General features: G+C 45.0%; 1 protein-coding gene across 1 annotated transcript in view; it reads right to left on the bottom strand.

Moving 5' to 3' along the window:
• LOC144767996 (alpha-2-macroglobulin-like) overlaps positions 1-18,932 on the bottom strand; it is a 111,271-nt gene that overhangs the window by 31,675 nt on the left and 60,664 nt on the right. The window contains exons 18-26 of the mRNA XM_078651387.1: positions 12,877-12,997; positions 9,344-9,572; positions 7,458-7,584; positions 6,057-6,175; positions 5,808-5,859; positions 4,835-4,921; positions 3,839-4,015; positions 3,490-3,568; positions 2,925-3,081 (exon numbers count right to left, since the gene is read on the bottom strand). Of these exons, the coding sequence (XP_078507513.1) occupies positions 2,925-3,081; positions 3,490-3,568; positions 3,839-4,015; positions 4,835-4,921; positions 5,808-5,859; positions 6,057-6,175; positions 7,458-7,584; positions 9,344-9,572; positions 12,877-12,997 (1,148 nt within the window). The remainder of the gene's footprint in view (positions 1-2,924; positions 3,082-3,489; positions 3,569-3,838; positions 4,016-4,834; positions 4,922-5,807; positions 5,860-6,056; positions 6,176-7,457; positions 7,585-9,343; positions 9,573-12,876; positions 12,998-18,932) is intronic.

The following is an 18,932-nucleotide window of genomic DNA, read 5'->3' as shown; positions in this document are numbered from 1 at the left end:
AAAAAAATCGCTATTTTTGTGCGATTCCTTACACTTCCTTATTTGCAAATTCGCATTTTGCGAATTCGCAAATAAGGAATAATTTTCCATGCATTCCTATGGGCCAGGAGGTCCATAGGAATGATTTTGAAGTAATTCTCAATTTGCGAATTCGCAATTTGCTAATCGCAATTTGAGTATTATATTAAGGGTGCAGGGGTGTCTGAAAGACACCCTGCTGCACCCCTGAAATGTACATATGTGTGCATATGGCACACATACATGCCCCATGGGCATGTGTTCGCGTCACATGCCACCTTAAAAAATGCAAATTTGTGCATTTGTTGAGGACTTCGCAAATTACCATCAACTACAAGTCGGTGGTAATTTGCGATTCCTTAACCAAAATTCGCAAAAGAAAAATGCTTCTTACATAGCATTTAAGGAATCGCAAAATTTGTGATTCCTTAAATGCTATGGCAAATTAAGGAATCGCAAATCTTTGCGATTTCTTATTTTGCGAATTTTTGATACATTAAAAAACATGCAAAAAGACCATTTGCGATTCGCAAAGGCCGAAATTCGGCGAATTTCGGCCATTGCGAGTCGCAAAATGCTTGATACATCTGCCCCTTAGTCCCATCCACAAATAATATCTCCACATAATGGTTGCTATTTATGACACCTTAATAATAATAATCATAATAATAATAATCCACATTTGTAAAGCGCGAACAACCACCCGTGAGGGTCTCTAGGCGGGTAAAACCACTTTGTGTGGCTTTTCGTGGCCTTGTAAATATGTGCCCCTTTCACACAGTGTTCCATGGGTGTTGCTGTGGGTGTTCCCACACAACACCCATGTAATCTGACGCAATCCCAGATTTACGAGTATGTTAAACCTAGGAATGCATCAGAATCTAATGCCACCCCAGGGTTTTCATTTCTTCTTGTTTTTTCCTTTTTCTATGTGTGCTGCATTTTAAATAGGAAATTGCCAGAATTGATTGATTTTGTGCAGGAAGGTATTCCTTCCTGCATAAAATCAATCAGCCCCGCAATGCAGGCACCCTTGCACATTGGTGCATGGGTGTCAGCGTTGGCGCATGGTAGCTGATTGTGTGCTGGCGCTTGGGAAAAGGACAGGAATGCACCGTATCCCATAGATATAACACATTCCTCCCCTTTTGTTTTGACGCACTGCCCTACCCCAAACGTCATAAATGCGGCCGGAAGTGTTTACTTTTTTGAAGGAACTTTTGACAAATTGGAGCACTTTCCGAATCAGGGACCAAGGCAGTGCATAAATGGGATGCTTCCCCCATGTGGGGGCGCAACTTATTCATTTTGTCTACACCTAGGATCAGAAGGTGATACCCTAATGCACACAATTAAATTTGAAAAATGTGTTTACCCTCAGTTATGAACAAGGAGTACATTACCAATCAATTTTGAGTAAAGTTCAGAACGCCTGTCCAAACCAGAGAATAGTCAGGCAAATCCTGGGATCTAAGGGCCATATGTATCAAGCCGTTTGTACGAATTTCGGCCTTTGCGAATCGCAAAAGGCCTTTTTGCATGTTTTGGGATGTATGAAACATTCCCAAAATAGGGAATTGCAAACTTGTGCGATTCCTTATTTTTCCATAGCATTTAGGGAATCGCAATTTTGCGATTCCTTAAATGCTATGTATGTAGCATTTTTGGCTTGCGAATTGTGGTTAAGAATTCGCAAATTACTACCAACTTGTAGTTGATGGTAACTTGAGAATTCTTCCAAAAATGCACTAATCGGCATTTTTAAAGGTGGCTTGTGATGCACACACATGCCCATAGGGCATGTATGTGCGCCATATGCACACACATGTACATTTCAGGGGTGCAGCAGGGTGTCTTTGAGACACCCCTGCACCCTTGCAATAATTCTCAAATTGCGATTAGCAAAATGCGAATTCGCAATTTGAGAATTCTTTTGCATTCATTCCTATGGGCCTCCTGGCCCATAGGAATGCATTGGAAATTATTCCTTATTTGCGAATTCGCTAAATGCGAATTCTCAAATAAGGAAGCTTAAGGAATCGCTAAAAAAAGCGATTTTTTTCATACATACCATTTTGCAATTCCTAAAAAGCGATTCCTTAAAAATCGCTATTTAGGAAATGCAAAATAGTTTGTTGATACATATGGCCCTAACTTCCTTGAAGGACTTCCCCAATCTTTATCAAGGGTTCATAGCATCCAACACCAAGGAAGACATCAAGCACTGTAAAAAGAGGTCACTGGCAGGTGTGTATGTAAATAAATGTTAATTTAAGTTTTTCTTAAACAATTTAAACACATTTCACAGAAGTCTGAGTTTGCTAATTGCGTAGAATTACACCAGGTGCCCTATCATAGCTAGTGCCCCATTGGCGCAACAGGCATTTGCACTGCCTTGGGCACTTTGCCCCCTCTTCAAAGTAATGTGGGTTCACGTCCAGTGTAAGGCAGAGCATTAAAACCACAGATCTATCTTTCACTAATGTGCTCTCCTCAGTATTGGCGCAATATGTCAGCCTTAGCGTCTGTGCTGAGACACTGTGGTTTTACTGTAATTGACCCGGTTATGGGTACCCATCGATGCAAATCAGAGCATGGCACACAGTGGGTCCAAGTCTTCTCAGAACTGTCAAGTCACAAAGGGCTTGTAATAGGAAAATGACCCAGTCCACCAGTGAACAATGTACAGAATTTGCCAGTTCATAATTTCCTTAGGATTGTGGGAGTCGGATACTGATCTTCTAGGATTTACATGGCTGCTCAGGAGGTTCAAGTCTACCAAACACTACTCGCTCAAATGCCTCGATAGCTCCATTTTGAGCAGAACTATGGCCCATACCCTTACACACTCTCACACACAAAGACCTCTTTCACCCCACACTAGAGCAGCCTGGGTAACTAGTCACCTTCAAGGCGTTGTTGAAGAGCGTCCCCACACTCTGGAAGCAGCCGTTGTCCTTCTGATGGGACGCGAGCCAGTGCAGGGGTTCTGATAGTTGCTTCTCTTCTATGAAAATGTGATGCCTGGCCTGAGCGAAGGACTTGAGCACAAAGGCTGTCAGCCTGAAGGAGAGAAACAAAGAAATAATAATTTTCTGATAAAGCATCAAGCTTCTGAGTGAAAATCGTCAAAGGCACTCCGAGGAGCTCAACAGGGAAAAAGCAAACTCCACACTCCTGGAATATTAGGCAAATACTTATCAGTGACACCAACTATGGTGTCCAATGGCGAGACTTCAATAGGCGTGCGTGCAGTACTCCTTTGACCTCTACAGGGGAGGAAGATCTTCAGAGCCAGAACAAAGATCCACTAGATCACATTGAGTGATAAAGGATTTACTTTCTAAGGTTTGTCAATATAGGGAGATGGAGTTCTCCAGTGCGGATCTTTCTTGGGTCGATCCGTGTTGGGAAGTCTCCCAGTCATATAGGGGAAGGGACGTGGGTTGCTTACCACTGCTAAGTACTCACCAGGTATTTCCCTGCCCAGGAGGGCCAAATGCACTGTAGCTGCCATCGGAGTGCTTGAACCGCAGCTGCTTTTGATAACCTAGGGGAAGGAAGATAATCAGCACATAACAAAGTTAGTTACTAACAGCTGTGTGAGCAGCTGAGTTACATATTGTCCACACAAAGACAGATCAAAGGACATCCTCCCTCTGTCAAAATCAGGCTATAGTCTAGCCCCATGAACCCTGAAGAAGGTGCTACATTAGGGCTAATGGCACTTGTCTCCTCTGTGATGTCTTTGATATGAGCACAAACGCACAATCCTTCAGTTCAAGTAATAACCGACTAGATGGATAATTCCATCACTCACCGCTTATCAAGTACTCAGTCGCCTTGGATTTTAATTCATCGGTCAGTTGCCCGGTTTTGTTCAAATAATCCAGGACATAGATGTTGGGGGTTAAAAGGGCTATGTTCTGCTCGCCGCAGCCACAGGGCATCTGCAGGAGATGGTGCAAGTTCTGGATGACGGTTCCCATGAGGTCCCCTGCAGGATGGAGAAGGTTCAGAGGTCTGACAAATCTTCTTTTACAGTCTAGCATAGCATTACACTGTCATAGCTATGTTCCTAGTGACTGTCCCTGTTACAGCACTCACAATCTTTTCTGAATACGCTTGCATTGTCGTCCACCACAATGTGTGGTGCTTTAGAGATGGCAGAAGAGCATCACCAAACAAGACATCTCATACAGTTTCGCACACAGTATCTGTACTCTTTACATGATCACCCTGTTAAGAGCGGATAGCACAGGATAAAACCAGTTGGGCTCCAGTAGAGGTGTGGAGAGGCTCAGCATGGTATACCATTATAGTTTCCCACAGTTACTTTTAACCCCTTCTGTGCTCTGGTCGGCCGTTGGCCGTCGCGAGCACTACCTGGCTGGTGCTGCGAACGTCCAACGGCCGGCGCATGCCCCGCCCACTCCTTAGAACGCCCGCACTGCACCGAAATAAGGGCCGCAGAAAACTGGCTAAATACTTATCTCTTTTTACATTTCTATCATTTCTATATTTGAGATTACATTGTGCAGAGCAGGGGTTGACTTTGCTTAGTCTTCTTTTAATTTGATTCTGCTACAACCAATATTTGACTGACATATTAAATAATATTGGCCGGATGGAGAAGACCTGTAGCTCAACCAGAAGCCAGTCACCAATTGAGAGCCTTATGACATTTGTGTGGTCAAAGCAGGAAGAAAGGGTAACGCAGAGGATGCAGGGTTGATGGAACTGATGTGTCAATGTAGGCGCCTTTACATTCTACGACAGGGACCGTAGGGGTGTGAGGATCTCAGCAATCACTTACCAACAACGGAGTAATAAGCCCGGGCGGATCCTTCCACCATATTCTCTGGAACCTTCAGGTGAATCTTTTCGGAAACAGGGCTTCCAGCTAAAAGATAACATAAGACATGGTCTGAGACATAGGAAGTGTTTTCTGATTTGGTGCACCAAAGGTTTGCGAGGGTAGCTGAGCTCACCCTGCTTTGCAAATCCTCATTTCCTTCTTTCTTGGTGAGGAATTGATACAGAACTTAAAATAAGTCTAATCTCTATAAATATAACACATTAGTATTTTGCAACAATTCAAATCCTTGCACTAGAGATTAATGTGTCTGAATACATTTAGACAATATTCACTGCATAAAACACTGTCTTCCACATCTACAATTGTATTTTGAGGTGGTGCCCAAATAGGAGGGGATGGAAGCTTCCAGGATAAGTTTTAGGAGAGGGACACTTTATAGGGCTGTTTGGGAACCATTAGTGGAATAGATAAGCAAGATGCAGGCCAGGGTTAGGGTAAAGTGGAAGGATTGTATGTCAACACTATTCCTAGAAGGCCAGAGGGTAATCAAAGTCAGAAACAGGGCTCATTAAAAGAGTTTCATGGGGTTTAGAACACCAAAAGTTCATAGGGAGCTTAAAAACAGGGTTGAGATGCTTTGAACGAGCTGTATGTAGGCTGTAGAACAGGAATGTCAGAGGGTAGTAGAAAACAGGATTAAAGCACATTGAAAGAGCTGTGTGTGGCACTGCATGGTTGCTATGGGTCAGAGATAAAAAGCAGTATCAGAAATGTGTTATGACAGAGGCTGCAGCTGCTTAGAATTGATGTACATTGCTTGTACTTTGCGTGGGTCTCAGGACTGGAATAGCCGTTGTGCCACAGGTCAAGCCTGAACTTATTTGCAGAGCTCTAACATTAAAGTGTAAAGCGTGTTGTGTGTGAAGACTAATTTAACAAGAGTACTACCCATCAGATGTGATTAACCCACCTTTTACACAGATCAGAGCATTGACAGTATCTTCCTTCTCTATCCCTTCAGGCTGCAAAACAGAATAACACACAGGACAGAGAATTAAGATTTGCACCAGGCAGAAATGGAAAATTGAGAAAAATTGGGAAGGCAGCAGCAGGAAATGTTGGCTTATATCTGTGAAGTCTCTCAGCAAGCATTGTATGCCAGATATAAGAAAGATCCCACTGAAATAAGTGTCAAGAGCACACGTAACCCCTACATTACCTCAACCAGAAGCGGTTTGACGACTGTATCCTTCCTGTGCACATCGTGGGCAACAATTTGGTTCCCGCACAGACCTTCTCCCTTCAGTGTCTCGGCGCTAACTGTGAAATTCACGTCTCCTGAAATAGACAGCAGCAGAAAAAGGCAAATCAAGGCGACAAAGAGAAGGAACAAAAAATCTAAATCTCTTCCCCTAAACCCAAGCAAAGGTTTGAGATTCCTTTAGGAGGACACATGACGTATTCATGTTTAGAAAATTAATTTAGGAGTTCATTATCTTTATGGGAGCTTCTCCATAAGGATCTGTTTAGGTCACAGAAGAGATATGAACATCAATGTTCCAGCAGGAATGTCTCCATTCCATTGCAAATGTCCTATACGTTAGGCAGCAGAAAGAATATGGTGAAGATTAGAAGATCCTTCCACTCAACGAGGATTTCCTTACATTAAGAATCTACTTATATGAAGCAGCACAGGTCTGAATGGGGAGACAACCGGAGCATCCCTCCTTTTTGGGAATGGTAGTTCTGTAGCTTTGGAGAAGCCAACAATTCACATAATGTCAGGGGTTGTGACTGCAAAATACCTTTTTATAATGTAAAAATGCCCTTTTAGAAAGTAGTTCTAACGTGTATAAGGGGGTTTGTCCTGGCAACCTTTTCCAAACTGTAAATATGAACAAGCATGAAACGGCCACCCGGCTCCTACATGTGAATTGCCATGAGACATATCAGTGGTTTATGACCACAGCTGTGGGCAAATACTCGTGGTCAGATACCATCCCTCAATGTTTTCCCAGCATGTTAGTTTTAAAAAAAGAAACACATATGCCTTTAATGGGATTTGGCTGCTTTTAACAAAAATAATTCACATTCCGGGAATGCAAACGCAGGGGGCTGAGATCTGCTAGCCCTCGCCGGCCTCCAGATCTTCTTTAGCAGCCATTCATAGAGAGAGACAAAACCCAAGCTGACTCAGTAATATTTGGTAGGCAGAAGGTTTTGCAACCCTCTAGGAATTTACATTTGTGTGACTTGACTGATTAGTAAGTGAGTCACATTGCAAAAGATGCAACACTTGTGCTCCCTACTTGCAACCTGTCCTTTGAGACATGAGGCCCTTGGTTATCACTGTCAGGACAATGGCCAGCAGATGCAGGGCAATATTTTTGCAGTAGAGTAAAGTTCCATGTGTTCATCTACTCTAGTGCGATCATTTCTACCGCCATCGAGAACTCCAGAATTTAGTAGGTTCAATGCATGGAAAAGATGTAAGTATCTATTTTCTGTTAGGATTATTGTGTCAGTGCCAGAGCTTGTCTGACGAAAGGCAAGCCACACCAGGGAAGGCGAGTGATGCTATGAGGGCCCGACCGAAGACCATATTTGAAACAGTCCTTACCAAGGGTTTTTGGGGATACATCCCAGGAGACAGTGACCCTCTCATTGGCAGGAATGCAGTATCCCTCCTCCTCCTTTTTGGTAGGTTTTGCATGGTAGTCTTCTGATTTATCCAGGTGGATGCTGACCTGTCAAGAAAAGGACAACACAGACATGAAGGTCTCACCATTAAAGAGAGCACACCTCAGAACCCTCAATCTATTCCCTGATCCCTAGATTAAAAAAATTCTAGAAGCAAAAAAATAAAACTCACTAACCCTGAGCTCCAGATTAGCATGCAACTGGGTATAAAGTGCGACAACATCTCATCGGCGTAGAGATACAATTACAATAACGTACAATTTATTACCCAAACTAAAATTTATAATTTAGCACTCAGCAGTCAGACAATTGTAGTTCATAGACGCTGCATAATATGTTCACTGCTTGACACTCTTACACTCACATAAAACAATGCTGGTAAGGGCCATATCCACCCCCCAGTTCTGTAGCATCTGAACATACATGGCGATTCTGAAGAGATCGGACACATGTATCTGGCCAATGGATCACTTTAACTTAGTTCACCACAGCAGGTCCCAATAAGCTACACCATATGATCACTTCTTGAAATCTCATACTGAGAATCAGATATGGAATGGTATTAACAAAGTTCATGCCAGCAGATTTCTCCACCATTTCTCCATTTAAACTATGCCCGCTCAGGACCAAAAACATTAAACAGAGTATCTCAGAATGGACAACCCAGTGTAGTATCCAGATAAATGAACTATGAATGTGAGAAATTTGACACAAGGACCTGCAGAGCTGCTCAAAGGGACCCTTTTACTGAAAACCCTAAACTATGTGCCTCTCTCTCACACTTCCTCATCCATCACACTGCTAAGCGATGTGTCTCATGACATGATAACCGCACCTCAGAGGCCCTCACGCGTGACCTGCAAACACTTCGCTCACGATATAAAAATAAAGACAGCACACTTCCAACCACATACCCTGTGTGCTACCCATGTAGACAAGTGCCTCAACGTCCCACATGGGGTAGTAGGCACTATATAAACGTTGCTGTGCAATAAAATGTGTAACGTGTAAACAAGCATAGCCATACACTAATTGTGGGTCAAGGAAGGTGATACTTTATTAGAAGCCTCATCCATCAAGTATCAATTAGCAACTGACCAGCTTGTGCCTAACCTCATCACTGCGGCGTGAATTCCGCCACAGTGATGAACATTCCTATTGCGGGCGCGGTCATGACGGCTCCCGGCCGTCATCAGCACATGCCCACCGTGACTCATGACGGCCAGGACCCGTCATGAGCATCGAAGAGGTTAATTTGCATTCCATATTCCATGTTCTATGTGACATCTACATTTCATGTTCTATGTGACATCACATAGCAACCAGTTACACTAGCATCTGCAGCTAAATAACCCACAATGCTACCATGTTACCCTCAATAGCAAACTCAACCGAGATTGGATAGCCACAAGGTTATGTCAAGACAACCCTATTGTGTATCAAGTGTTGTCAAAAAAGGTAAGTTCCTATTATCACTAAATTTTCCATTTGGTCAGAAACACTAATTTACCATTTGTTCATCTCACAGGAGGGAGCTATCTGCTAGTTTGGTGACCACATATGCCCAGTAGATTGTTTATATTAACTAACCACCACCCTTATGTCTGCTTAGACTTTGAACTGTCCTGTTTTTTTGCTGGCCAAATGATTTAAATTGTTTATGCCCCTGGCATTTCTAAACATTGGATAAGAACAGAATAAAGGCTTATCCAAGCAGTCCAGTATATTTCAGCAGATGCCAAATAGTTTTGGTGTCCTGCACTTTGCTCAATAAAGTTTGGAGAAATGAACATAAAAAAGCCTTACTCGTATGCACTGGTCCAAGTAGTTGAACACGGTGACCTTCAATTGGAAAGTCTCACCACGAATGACAGAGTATGGAAGCGTCATATCTGTGAAGAAGGGCTGGAAGGCAGTCAGAGAAGTGGTGGGGGAGAGGCCGAAACCGGTGTCCGGCGCCAGGCAGAACGCGCTGGCTTTCCATTCAGTGATGGTGTCGGGGATTGTGGACTGGAGTTCGGCATGCCCTTTGGCACTGGTAAGAAATGGAAAAAGAAAGATTAATTAAAATATTATTCTCGAAAGTGCTTGTAAAACACATATTTCCAAGGTATAGGGTATAGGGTAAGAGCAAATACATTACGGGGATAGTACTGGCACGGCAACATAAACATCTATACCCAATTGATAAAGAAGGCAGAAGTTTTCTGTTTAAAAGTTCTCCCTCGCTCCTTGCCTTCCAAGCGGCACTATCCTATTTCTTGAAGAGGACCACAAGCTGAACCTCATTGTCTCACCAACAGCAGTAGATACATCCCTCATACATCATCACTGCTGGTAATACAAGTTCCCTCACACAGCCCTGACATTATAGATGACATCGCTCCACCTCTCACTACTCAACAGCAATGCTTGTTCTTCTAATCTTGCTTCATCAACAGAAACACAAGCTTAACCTCACATCCTCACCAATAGAAATAGGCACTTCCCTCATACATCCTAACCTCTGGTAAGCTCCTCATGTATCGCCCCATTTTAGTATAAAACGTGTAATAGGTGATCCACATTAAGGGGCCGATTATGATCGCGGACGGACTTGAGTCCGTCCGCGACCCTTGAGCAGGAGGGAACGTCCGCAAGAGCTGCGGCGTTCCCTCTGTGCAGATTGGGATGTGACCGCCAGGGTGGCCGTCACATCCTCTATCTTTAACAATGCAGCGGGTGCAGCTTCAAGCAGCACCCGCCGCAAGGTTAAAAATGCATGCATCGCATTTGCATGCACAAAGCGGCAGGCACCGCGCAGTGCCTGCTGCTTTGTGAACGCAAATGCAGGGGGGTACCATAGGTACTCCCCATGTGCACCCCCCTCCCCACCTTCACCCAGGGGGCCCGCAACAGGCCCCGAAGTGAAAGTCCGTATACTTTTCCATGGCGGAAAAGCCGCCGCGGAAAAGCATGCCTTTCACACCATCCTAATATGGCTGGCGGTGTCTGATAGACACCGCCAGCCATGTTAAAGCTTTTCCGCCGCGGTCGGAAGGTGACCGCGGCGGAAAAGCTGTGGACGGAATGCCAGACCCACCAGCCATCCTAATATGGCGGTGGGTCTTTCGAGGCTCCGCGGCGGTTTTCCCACAACCTCCGGGTCGGCGGTGGCTTCCGCCGGCCCAGAGGATGTGGGAAAACCGCAATCATAATAGGCCCCTAAATTCTGTGTTCTTCGATATAGTTTTTTTTGTGTGTGATAATAATTGTACATAAAACTGTGGCACTCGTGATGGGGGTTGGGTGTATTCATTTTCAGGTGATCCTGTGTCTGAGGACGGTGATGTAAGATGGGCAGGTGCGGGTAATATTGCGGGTGGGGAAATCATTTGGCTTCCCTGAAGGGGCATCCATGATGAATGGGGTTGGTGAAGCTATTATAGGTGTGAGCAAATGTACAAGCACTGTAGGCCAACTAACCTTCTTACGGCTTGCAAGATGAACGTGTTAACCACATGTTTATGTGTTGGACTATTTTGTTCAATCTTTTGTTCATTCCACTTTACCACTTTTTTTCAATATGCTAGATTGGCTAATTTGTTGCACTTTACCTTCTTACTTTTTAATTGCAAGGGGAAGGAAGGGCTATATTTGGTATTGACTAAGGTTCTTGGTGGATTATTCACAAGCCCCTTGCGCTGTTGGTGCGTCACTTTTAACTTGGGAAAAAGTGACGTACCAGTTGTGCAAGGCGCTTGTAAATAAGCCCCTTGGTTTTAAATATTGACTAAGGTTGTTTGTCTGGCACCCTTTGGTTGCATTTGTGGTCTTAGTGTGAGAGGTGTAGTTTATGCTGGAGAGACCTCCTCACAAATGGTGCTACTCACCTAACCTGCAATCTACCTCACATCTGATTGTGCAGGTGCCTTTCATTATCGGACGTTTATAGTTTCTGTCCAGGTAATAGGCAACATGTATATTATCCCTGCATACATAGCATATATTCGTGCACCATAATAGATTGTTTAACCCCTCCTGTGCTCATGACGAGGTCAGCTCATCATGAGCCACGGCGCTCGTGTGCTCATGAGAAGCTGAGCTCGTCATGACGTTGGAACGCACACACGCTGGGCTGATTCCCCTGCTGTGCAGAGCGTTCCATTAAACTGGCGTGGTCATAACGAGCTCAGCTCGTCATGAGCACATGACCATCGTGGCTTATGACGAGCTGAGCCCGTCATGAGCACCGGGGGGCTGTGCGTGCCCCCCCCGCCTCCCAGCACAGCGGGGGAAACAGCCCCGCAGCGAAGGGGTTAAATTGTAATGAACTTATCTGAAAATAATCTCTTTACTCTCATCCTCCGAAATTCAGAGCTTATGGTGTTTTTTTTTATCTAGGGTACATGCTTTTAGGACTTTTCTGTTTACAGTTTTAATTCTTTGATGATTTACTTTTAACAAGACTGACACAATGCTCTGGTCTGTGGTAGTTTGATTCTTTTGCTGAACAGTGAGGAGGTTCCTCCATCAGCACTTCTTGTGGTTTTCTTCCTCCTCTGACACTGATGCACCAGTTGAAAAAAGACTCAGAAGAAAAGATGATCTTTGGGTCAATTTCTCTCTTTCAGCACTTTTTACAAATGGTCAGATTTAAAGAGAAAGACATCCTATATATAGTCTAAAAACCCAGAGCTGTTTCTGCAGTAAGCACTGCATTTAACACCTTCGCTGCGGCGGCTATTCCTCCGCAGCGCTAAGGGGGGCGGGGGGGCCGCGCGGCACTCACATGCTGGTGACGGAACCGCTCGGTCATCAGCCTCGGTTGAGCTGTGCTGATGACGGAGCGGTTCCGTCATGGCCCCGCCCACTCAATAGAACGCGCCGTGCAGGCGCGAAATCAGAGCCGCGCAGGCACGTCAGGCGGGCCATGACGGAACCGCTCCGTCATCAGCACAGCGCCACCGCGGCTGATGACGGAGCGGTTCCGTCATCAGCGTCGAAGAGGTTATTTGATACTCAGGACTGGGTATAGTTCCTCATCAACGTCAGGTGTTCTACACATTTATACCAGGCCAAACTTGGCACACACAGTGGTTCAGAGAAAAATAGGAAAGAGGTGAGGAAGCTGGGCATTTCCTCGACCATGAATATGAAGGGGCTGACTGAAGGATTGGAGGAAAAGGGGGAAGTTGATCTGTGATGTGGGACTATTTAGCTTTACTTTTATTTCAGAATATTTGTGGTCAGTAAGGGCATACTTTGCATTACCACCTTCTTGCTCCCAACAGATCAAGTGGATCCTAAGATATTGTAAGGCTCTAGTTGACTGGTAACGAGGAAGTAATGTTACTTACTCAGTGGTCTTCAGATCCCATATCCAGGTCTCAGGGAAGTAGGTCCGAACTGTCTCTATCGCAGATTCTAGCAACACATGACTCACACTGTCTGATCGCGCTAACATTATCGGGCTCACTCCTGTGAAAACAAAGAACCTTTGGCGTAAATGCATATTTAAGTAAAAAACTATATCACATGTTTTAACTGGGAACGCAACAATATTTTCCCTGGACTTTTGCACACAATTCACTAATAAATTCAATCCTGGGTTACAGACAATACCTCTATATAATCATGACAAGTTCTATGCCATCTTTTTATAGTTAGTTCCAATGTTCCTATATGTGGGATGAAGAACCCACTATCATATTTTATAAGCTTATTAGAAATCCCTATAGAGTTATGTGATTATACAGAGAAACAGGAGGAATGAGGAATGGGGATTGAGGCCAAACTCATCGTAGTGAGGGGGATATTTACAACAGAAGTGGCGGAGTGTGTCGTTAGCCTCCTTGGCTTAACGACACGCTCCGCAACTTCAGAAAAGCAGAGCTGCACCATATTTACGAGAATATGGTGCAGCCCTGTATTTCTCCCTGCGATGGCGCTGCACTCAGCAGTGGTACAAAAGGGGGTGGTGATGGACGGAGCATGTGAACCAATCAAACACTCACCCCCAGTCAAGAGATCTGGGTTTAATCCATCACCGTTCTTTAGCCCACTCTGCCACCCCAGTTCAGACATGGCCATATGCAAATCAGTCTGACCCTGTGCCTCATGGGAACAGTCCAGCCCGAACTACAGTGTAACACCAACTCAGGCACCCTTGCACCACAGTGCAAGGGCGTCTGCGTGCAGGAGAAGATTGTTTATGTACAGGAAGGTCCCCCTTCCTGCACATAAACAATCTTGAAATTGCTGTTTTGTGCTGCTTAGTGCAGCACACATGGAAGTTACACAATGTAATTTCTTTTTCAAAGATTGTTCGTGTGCAGGAAGGGTCGCCTTCCTGAACATAAACAATCCAAGGCGTTTTGCTTTCTCCATGTGTGCTGCACAAGGCAGCACACATGGAAAAATTAAAAACGAGGAGAAATAAAGCATTTCTCCTCGTTTCAAAAAGATAAGACCAGGTTTACCCTGATTTTAATTTTGCCGCTGCCTCCTATTTTTGCTGCCCATGTAAATAACGGGCAGCATCAAAATCAATGGGTGTTGCGGTAGAACGCCAACAGCAACACCCACTGCACGCCCCTTTCACGCTAAGCATAGCGAGTAAGGGGGCCTTATTTACAAGGCAGCGTTAAGCCACTTTAAGTGGCTTAACGCTGCCTTGTAAATAAGGCAAAAAGCCCCTATCACCACAGGAACGCCCTAAAAAGTGACGTTCCCATGGCGATAGGCCTTTACATATACCCCTGAGTGTCTGACTCCTAATACTTTTTCAGTTATCACAGGTCTCCCCTTTTCAGCTTTTAATCTGTGGTTTCTTGCTCCCTCTAATAAAAGAGATACAATATTTATAGTTATTTGCAATAAATGGGGTGTACTGTGAAAGTAAAAATTCCAATAGTCATCTTGTCATATAGCTCCTGTATATCCTTATATCGTGTTAAGTTAGCATAGGTACATTTGAGGTTTAAACGCCATTTTTCTTTCTTGCAACTTCTGCACACGACACTTAATTGTTGACTTAGCTTTCAACCTAGTAGTTTGCCGTGGTTTATGTGAGAATAATATGTTATTGCTCTGATATCAGCTTTGCTTAATAAACTATGTCTGCACGAAGAGTGCTGAAGTTTCAGGAACAACACGATATGGAATTGTTATGAGTTCTGATCTCCACGCCTTCATAGTCATAACACAAGTGCAGCCTTTGCCAATTCTGGCTTCAGGCGGGATTGATATTGCTTTGCACGAGGCACATAAAAAACACTTGATGCGGTGCACATGCAGAGAGAGCTGGTGTATGCTGATGTGATTCCTTCATGCTAGGACACTAAGGTATGGGCCCGCCCTGAACCAACCCAAAGAGACCTTCTTAGCTAATAATATAATATATGTGTTAGGGAGGGTGAGATATAAGTGTTGTTAACTCTTATTCATTACAGCATGTTAACATGCTGTTACCATTCGCTTTTTATGTCTTAGTAACTATGCTGATAATTTTGCTACTGATAATAAGTATACTTGTATTATCTAAGATACTGCGCCTGAGAAGACGGCATTAGTAAATAAACATTTCAAATGCACATGTGTCTTCTTTACTCCATGTTCTGGTTTGTAATGATAATATAACGAAAGAGTGTTCATGAGTCCCACGTACCCTGAGGTACTGTAAGTTCATGTTCTGGTTTGTCTAAGCATTGGGAGTTTGATATGTCCAATGAGACACTGTAGCTAGCTCGGTAAGGGGTGAGTAGGGTACTAAGGTGGGTTTTGGGACACCCTAATTCGCCGAGGTTCCACTCCTCTGTGCACAGTTCTGTGTGAGAACAGAAACCCTGCGACATGGCGCCCAACGTTTCGGTGGTCTTATATCATGACACTCGAGTAGTTTATCGTTCATACCTTAACCCCTTCACCTACGTTTCCGGTAAGCGGGGTGTCGGTGAAACCTACCTATTTTTTAAAATAGGTCTTATTCAAGCTTGATTCTTTCTTAAACGGTTTCTTTGAATTACTACCCAGTTGTGCTACAAAGTATTCTTTGTGTTTTCTTGTTTCCAGTGTTGGCATGGCGGCGGTGGCTATTGCGCAGCATAGTCGCGTAGCGGTACGCAACCATCTTCAGACGTACCAAGTCCCAGTTGATGGGATGGCTGTGATTTTCGTGGTATGTGCAGATCCGGCGTTCCCTTACGAGTTGTTTTACTCTTGGGTTACGTTTCCGGCTGTGGACGCTAATTCTGGTTTGTTCCACTCCTACACCGCCTCGGATGTCCCGGCTGAGTATACACCGTATAGGGCATTGGAAATACCTATTGATCATTGGCAGCATCGAGTTTGGTTTGATGGCGCCCTCCCCCACTCTTTGTCTGCAGCGAGGTTAGGTCCACTCTCAATTCCAGGTACAAATTGGCCTGCGTTGGGTGGCTTTACCCCGCACCCGAATCACGGCGCTTGTACCCTGCAGGAAATTCGTAGGCTGCATGTTGTTTCCATTTCCGTGATTCGTGCATTAGTGCAATACATCGGTCGTCACCTGCCTGGTGGTCCCCAGGGGGGTGCGGCCGTTCCCATCGATCGAGGCGGAATGCGTCTCAATCCAGTGATGGTTAATTCGGTTTTTGGTGCTCGTCCAGTTGACAACGATGACTTCCCATTCTGGCTAGCAGAGAAGTTTGATCAACTGGAGGCAGTTTTTCCGAATTCTACTCCTGCTGATAAACATAGAATGTTAACGATTACTCTACCGAAGGATTTGACTCCTGAACTTGTTGACTGTGAAAGCTGGGGAAAAACGTTTGCGGCAGTTTATACAAGGTGCTTCGGCACCCCGTCTATGTCTGCCCTGCCTGACATCATACGACGTGTTCAGAAGGATCACGGTCCAGAGGCAGCGGTTGAATTGGGTATGCGCCTGTGTGGTTCTTTTGAGATTGTGTGTGATCTCATTCTCTCCAATGTTAAAGGAGATGCAGTTAACTTTCAGGTGTCGAATGCTTTGGCTGCTCTGCCCGATGCCGACAAACCCCGACAGTTAGCAAAGATTGTGGTGGCCGCTTATAAGACAATTGGCCGCACAAGTAGAGGTCTGAAATATTTTCCAGTAAAGGAGAAAAAACAACCTCAGGGACAATCTGCAGTGACAGATGTCCAGCCCAAGTCCAAAAAACAAAATTGGCCTAAGAAACAGACACAGGGGAAGCAGAATACACTGACTCAGGATTCTTTTCCTGCGGTACAAGCACCTGCGCCAACAGAAAAAGTTTATGATTTGCGCGATCGCGCGATGATTAAATCACCTGATCGATTTCAGGGTTCTGATCAACGCTCTCCTCGTTCCTTTCAGGAAACATCGGTCCCGAAGACCACTGGAGGAGGGGTTGGACGTGGATGTGGTGGCCAACAAGGACGTGGTCAGTCCCGCCAGACGGACGGCGCAGTGAAGCAGGAGGATTCTACGCCTAAGCGTCCGCAGTTTGCGAAAAAGAAAGTCGCAGCCTTAACAGCGCATAGATATGCCACAGATAGTGAGAACGCGGCTTCGGAATCTGACGTGGGCTCTGACCTTGCTGGACAGCGCGGCGGAGATTACCATAGTCAGAGAGGCGCTCCGTCCACTACTGAGGGTGACAGCGACTGATGTATTTGTTGTAATAGAAACAGCCGATACGAGATTAGCTCCCCCTGAAAGACTTTTTGAAATTGTCCTGTTAATTGAAGGTGACATACAGCGTACTGTCAGAGGGGTATTTTGGGAGAACCTTTCGTCTACGTACGACATTTTGCTTTCCGAGGCTGACTGGCCCCCACCTTTTGTGCTCGCGACGCCGCGAGGGGAGGAGGTAATCCTTCCCAGTTTCGCGCACACTGTCTCGACTGAGCATGCGCAGCATTTTGCAGAAGAGTGGGCTCGGGCTCTTGCACCGGCTCTCTACCGCAACCAATGTGGTTGGGACAAATTGTCCCCTTGTCACGAAATTCCTTTGCGGTCTGAGCCGCAGCCACAGCCTCAATATCCCATCCGGCGTGAAGCTAAAGCTGCCGTCGCGGAAATCCTTGATCAATTGGAATATCAGGGAGTTATTGAAACGTGTGTGTCACCAATGAATAATCCCCTTTTTACTGTGACCAAACCTGACGGATCATATCGTTTGGTATTGGATTACCGGCATTTGAACTCGCATTGCCGTAACTGTGCAGTACAGAATACTCACGGCTCTGCGCTAGTGGATAGTCTAGTGCGTAAGCGTTTCAAGACAACGCTTGACATATCCAACGGTTTTTATGCCCACAGACTGGATAGCTTTAGCTCCCAATGGACAAGTTTTACGTCCGCTGGTGTGCAAAAATGCTTCCGGCGACTCCCGATGGGCTACAAAAATAGTCCTGGTGTCTTCACCTCAAGAATAGTCACTCTATTGGAGAGTATCGATCCAGATGCATGTTCTTATGTGGATGACATTTATCTCACAGACGACGAAATTTGGATGCATCTGTGTCGAGTGAATTCAATAATTTGTAACTTTGCAGATATGGGTTACAAGTTTAATTTTGCAAAATCGCACATTGCAGAACACACAGTGTTGTTCCTCGGCTATGAGCTGAACAATTGAGGTCGAGGATTGGCTCCTCACTTCCTGGAGAAATGCGCACAGTTGCGCGTTCCTACAACACTGAAAAAATTACAGTCTTTACTGGGCTTCTTGAATTTCGGCAGAACTTATGTTCCGGAATATGCCCAGCGTATCAAGCCTTTGTATGCTTTGATACAACCAACTTTTTCAAAATCATGCTGGCTGCCTGAGCATTCGGCCATTTTGCAATCTTTGCAGGCCGATCTGCTCCAATCTAAATACTTACTGACTCGTGATAACCACACCAGACTGGTGATAAGAATAATTCCAGGGGCGGTGGGTTTCACGTACCTGACTTTTAATGAAGGTGACACAGTACCTATTGCTTACAAGTCACACTTGTACACTTCGGCTGAATTGCGGTTTCCCACTGTGGAGAAAGTTTTAACTGCTGTACAGATGGCGATTCTTAAAGAACGAGCACTGTCGCAGGGGAAACGCATGTTAGTGGTAACACCCTGTCCTCATTTGGAGGCAGTCACGAAAGCCAGTGTACCAAATTCAAAAGCTTAACACCCTCGGTGGATTCAGTGGGCTGCGTCATTGACATCCACGGATGTCACGTTTATTTTTGACGCCTCCTTACGGTCGCAAGAGTACTTGCAGTATGAATTCGTTCATCCTGCTCCTCTGGCTATGCGTCCTTTGGAGGACTTCCATTGCATCATTTACACTGATGGGTCGGCGCAGGTTGCGCATGGCTCTAAACATGCCTACGTTTCCGCATGTGCCATTGTGGTCGGTGCTGTGTTGAATGATGAGTTCATTTC

Source organism: Lissotriton helveticus, chromosome 7 (genome assembly GCF_964261635.1).
Source record: "Lissotriton helveticus chromosome 7, aLisHel1.1, whole genome shotgun sequence".
NCBI lineage: Eukaryota > Metazoa > Chordata > Amphibia > Caudata > Salamandridae > Lissotriton > Lissotriton helveticus.
This window is presented reverse-complemented; position numbering and strand designations above follow the sequence as displayed.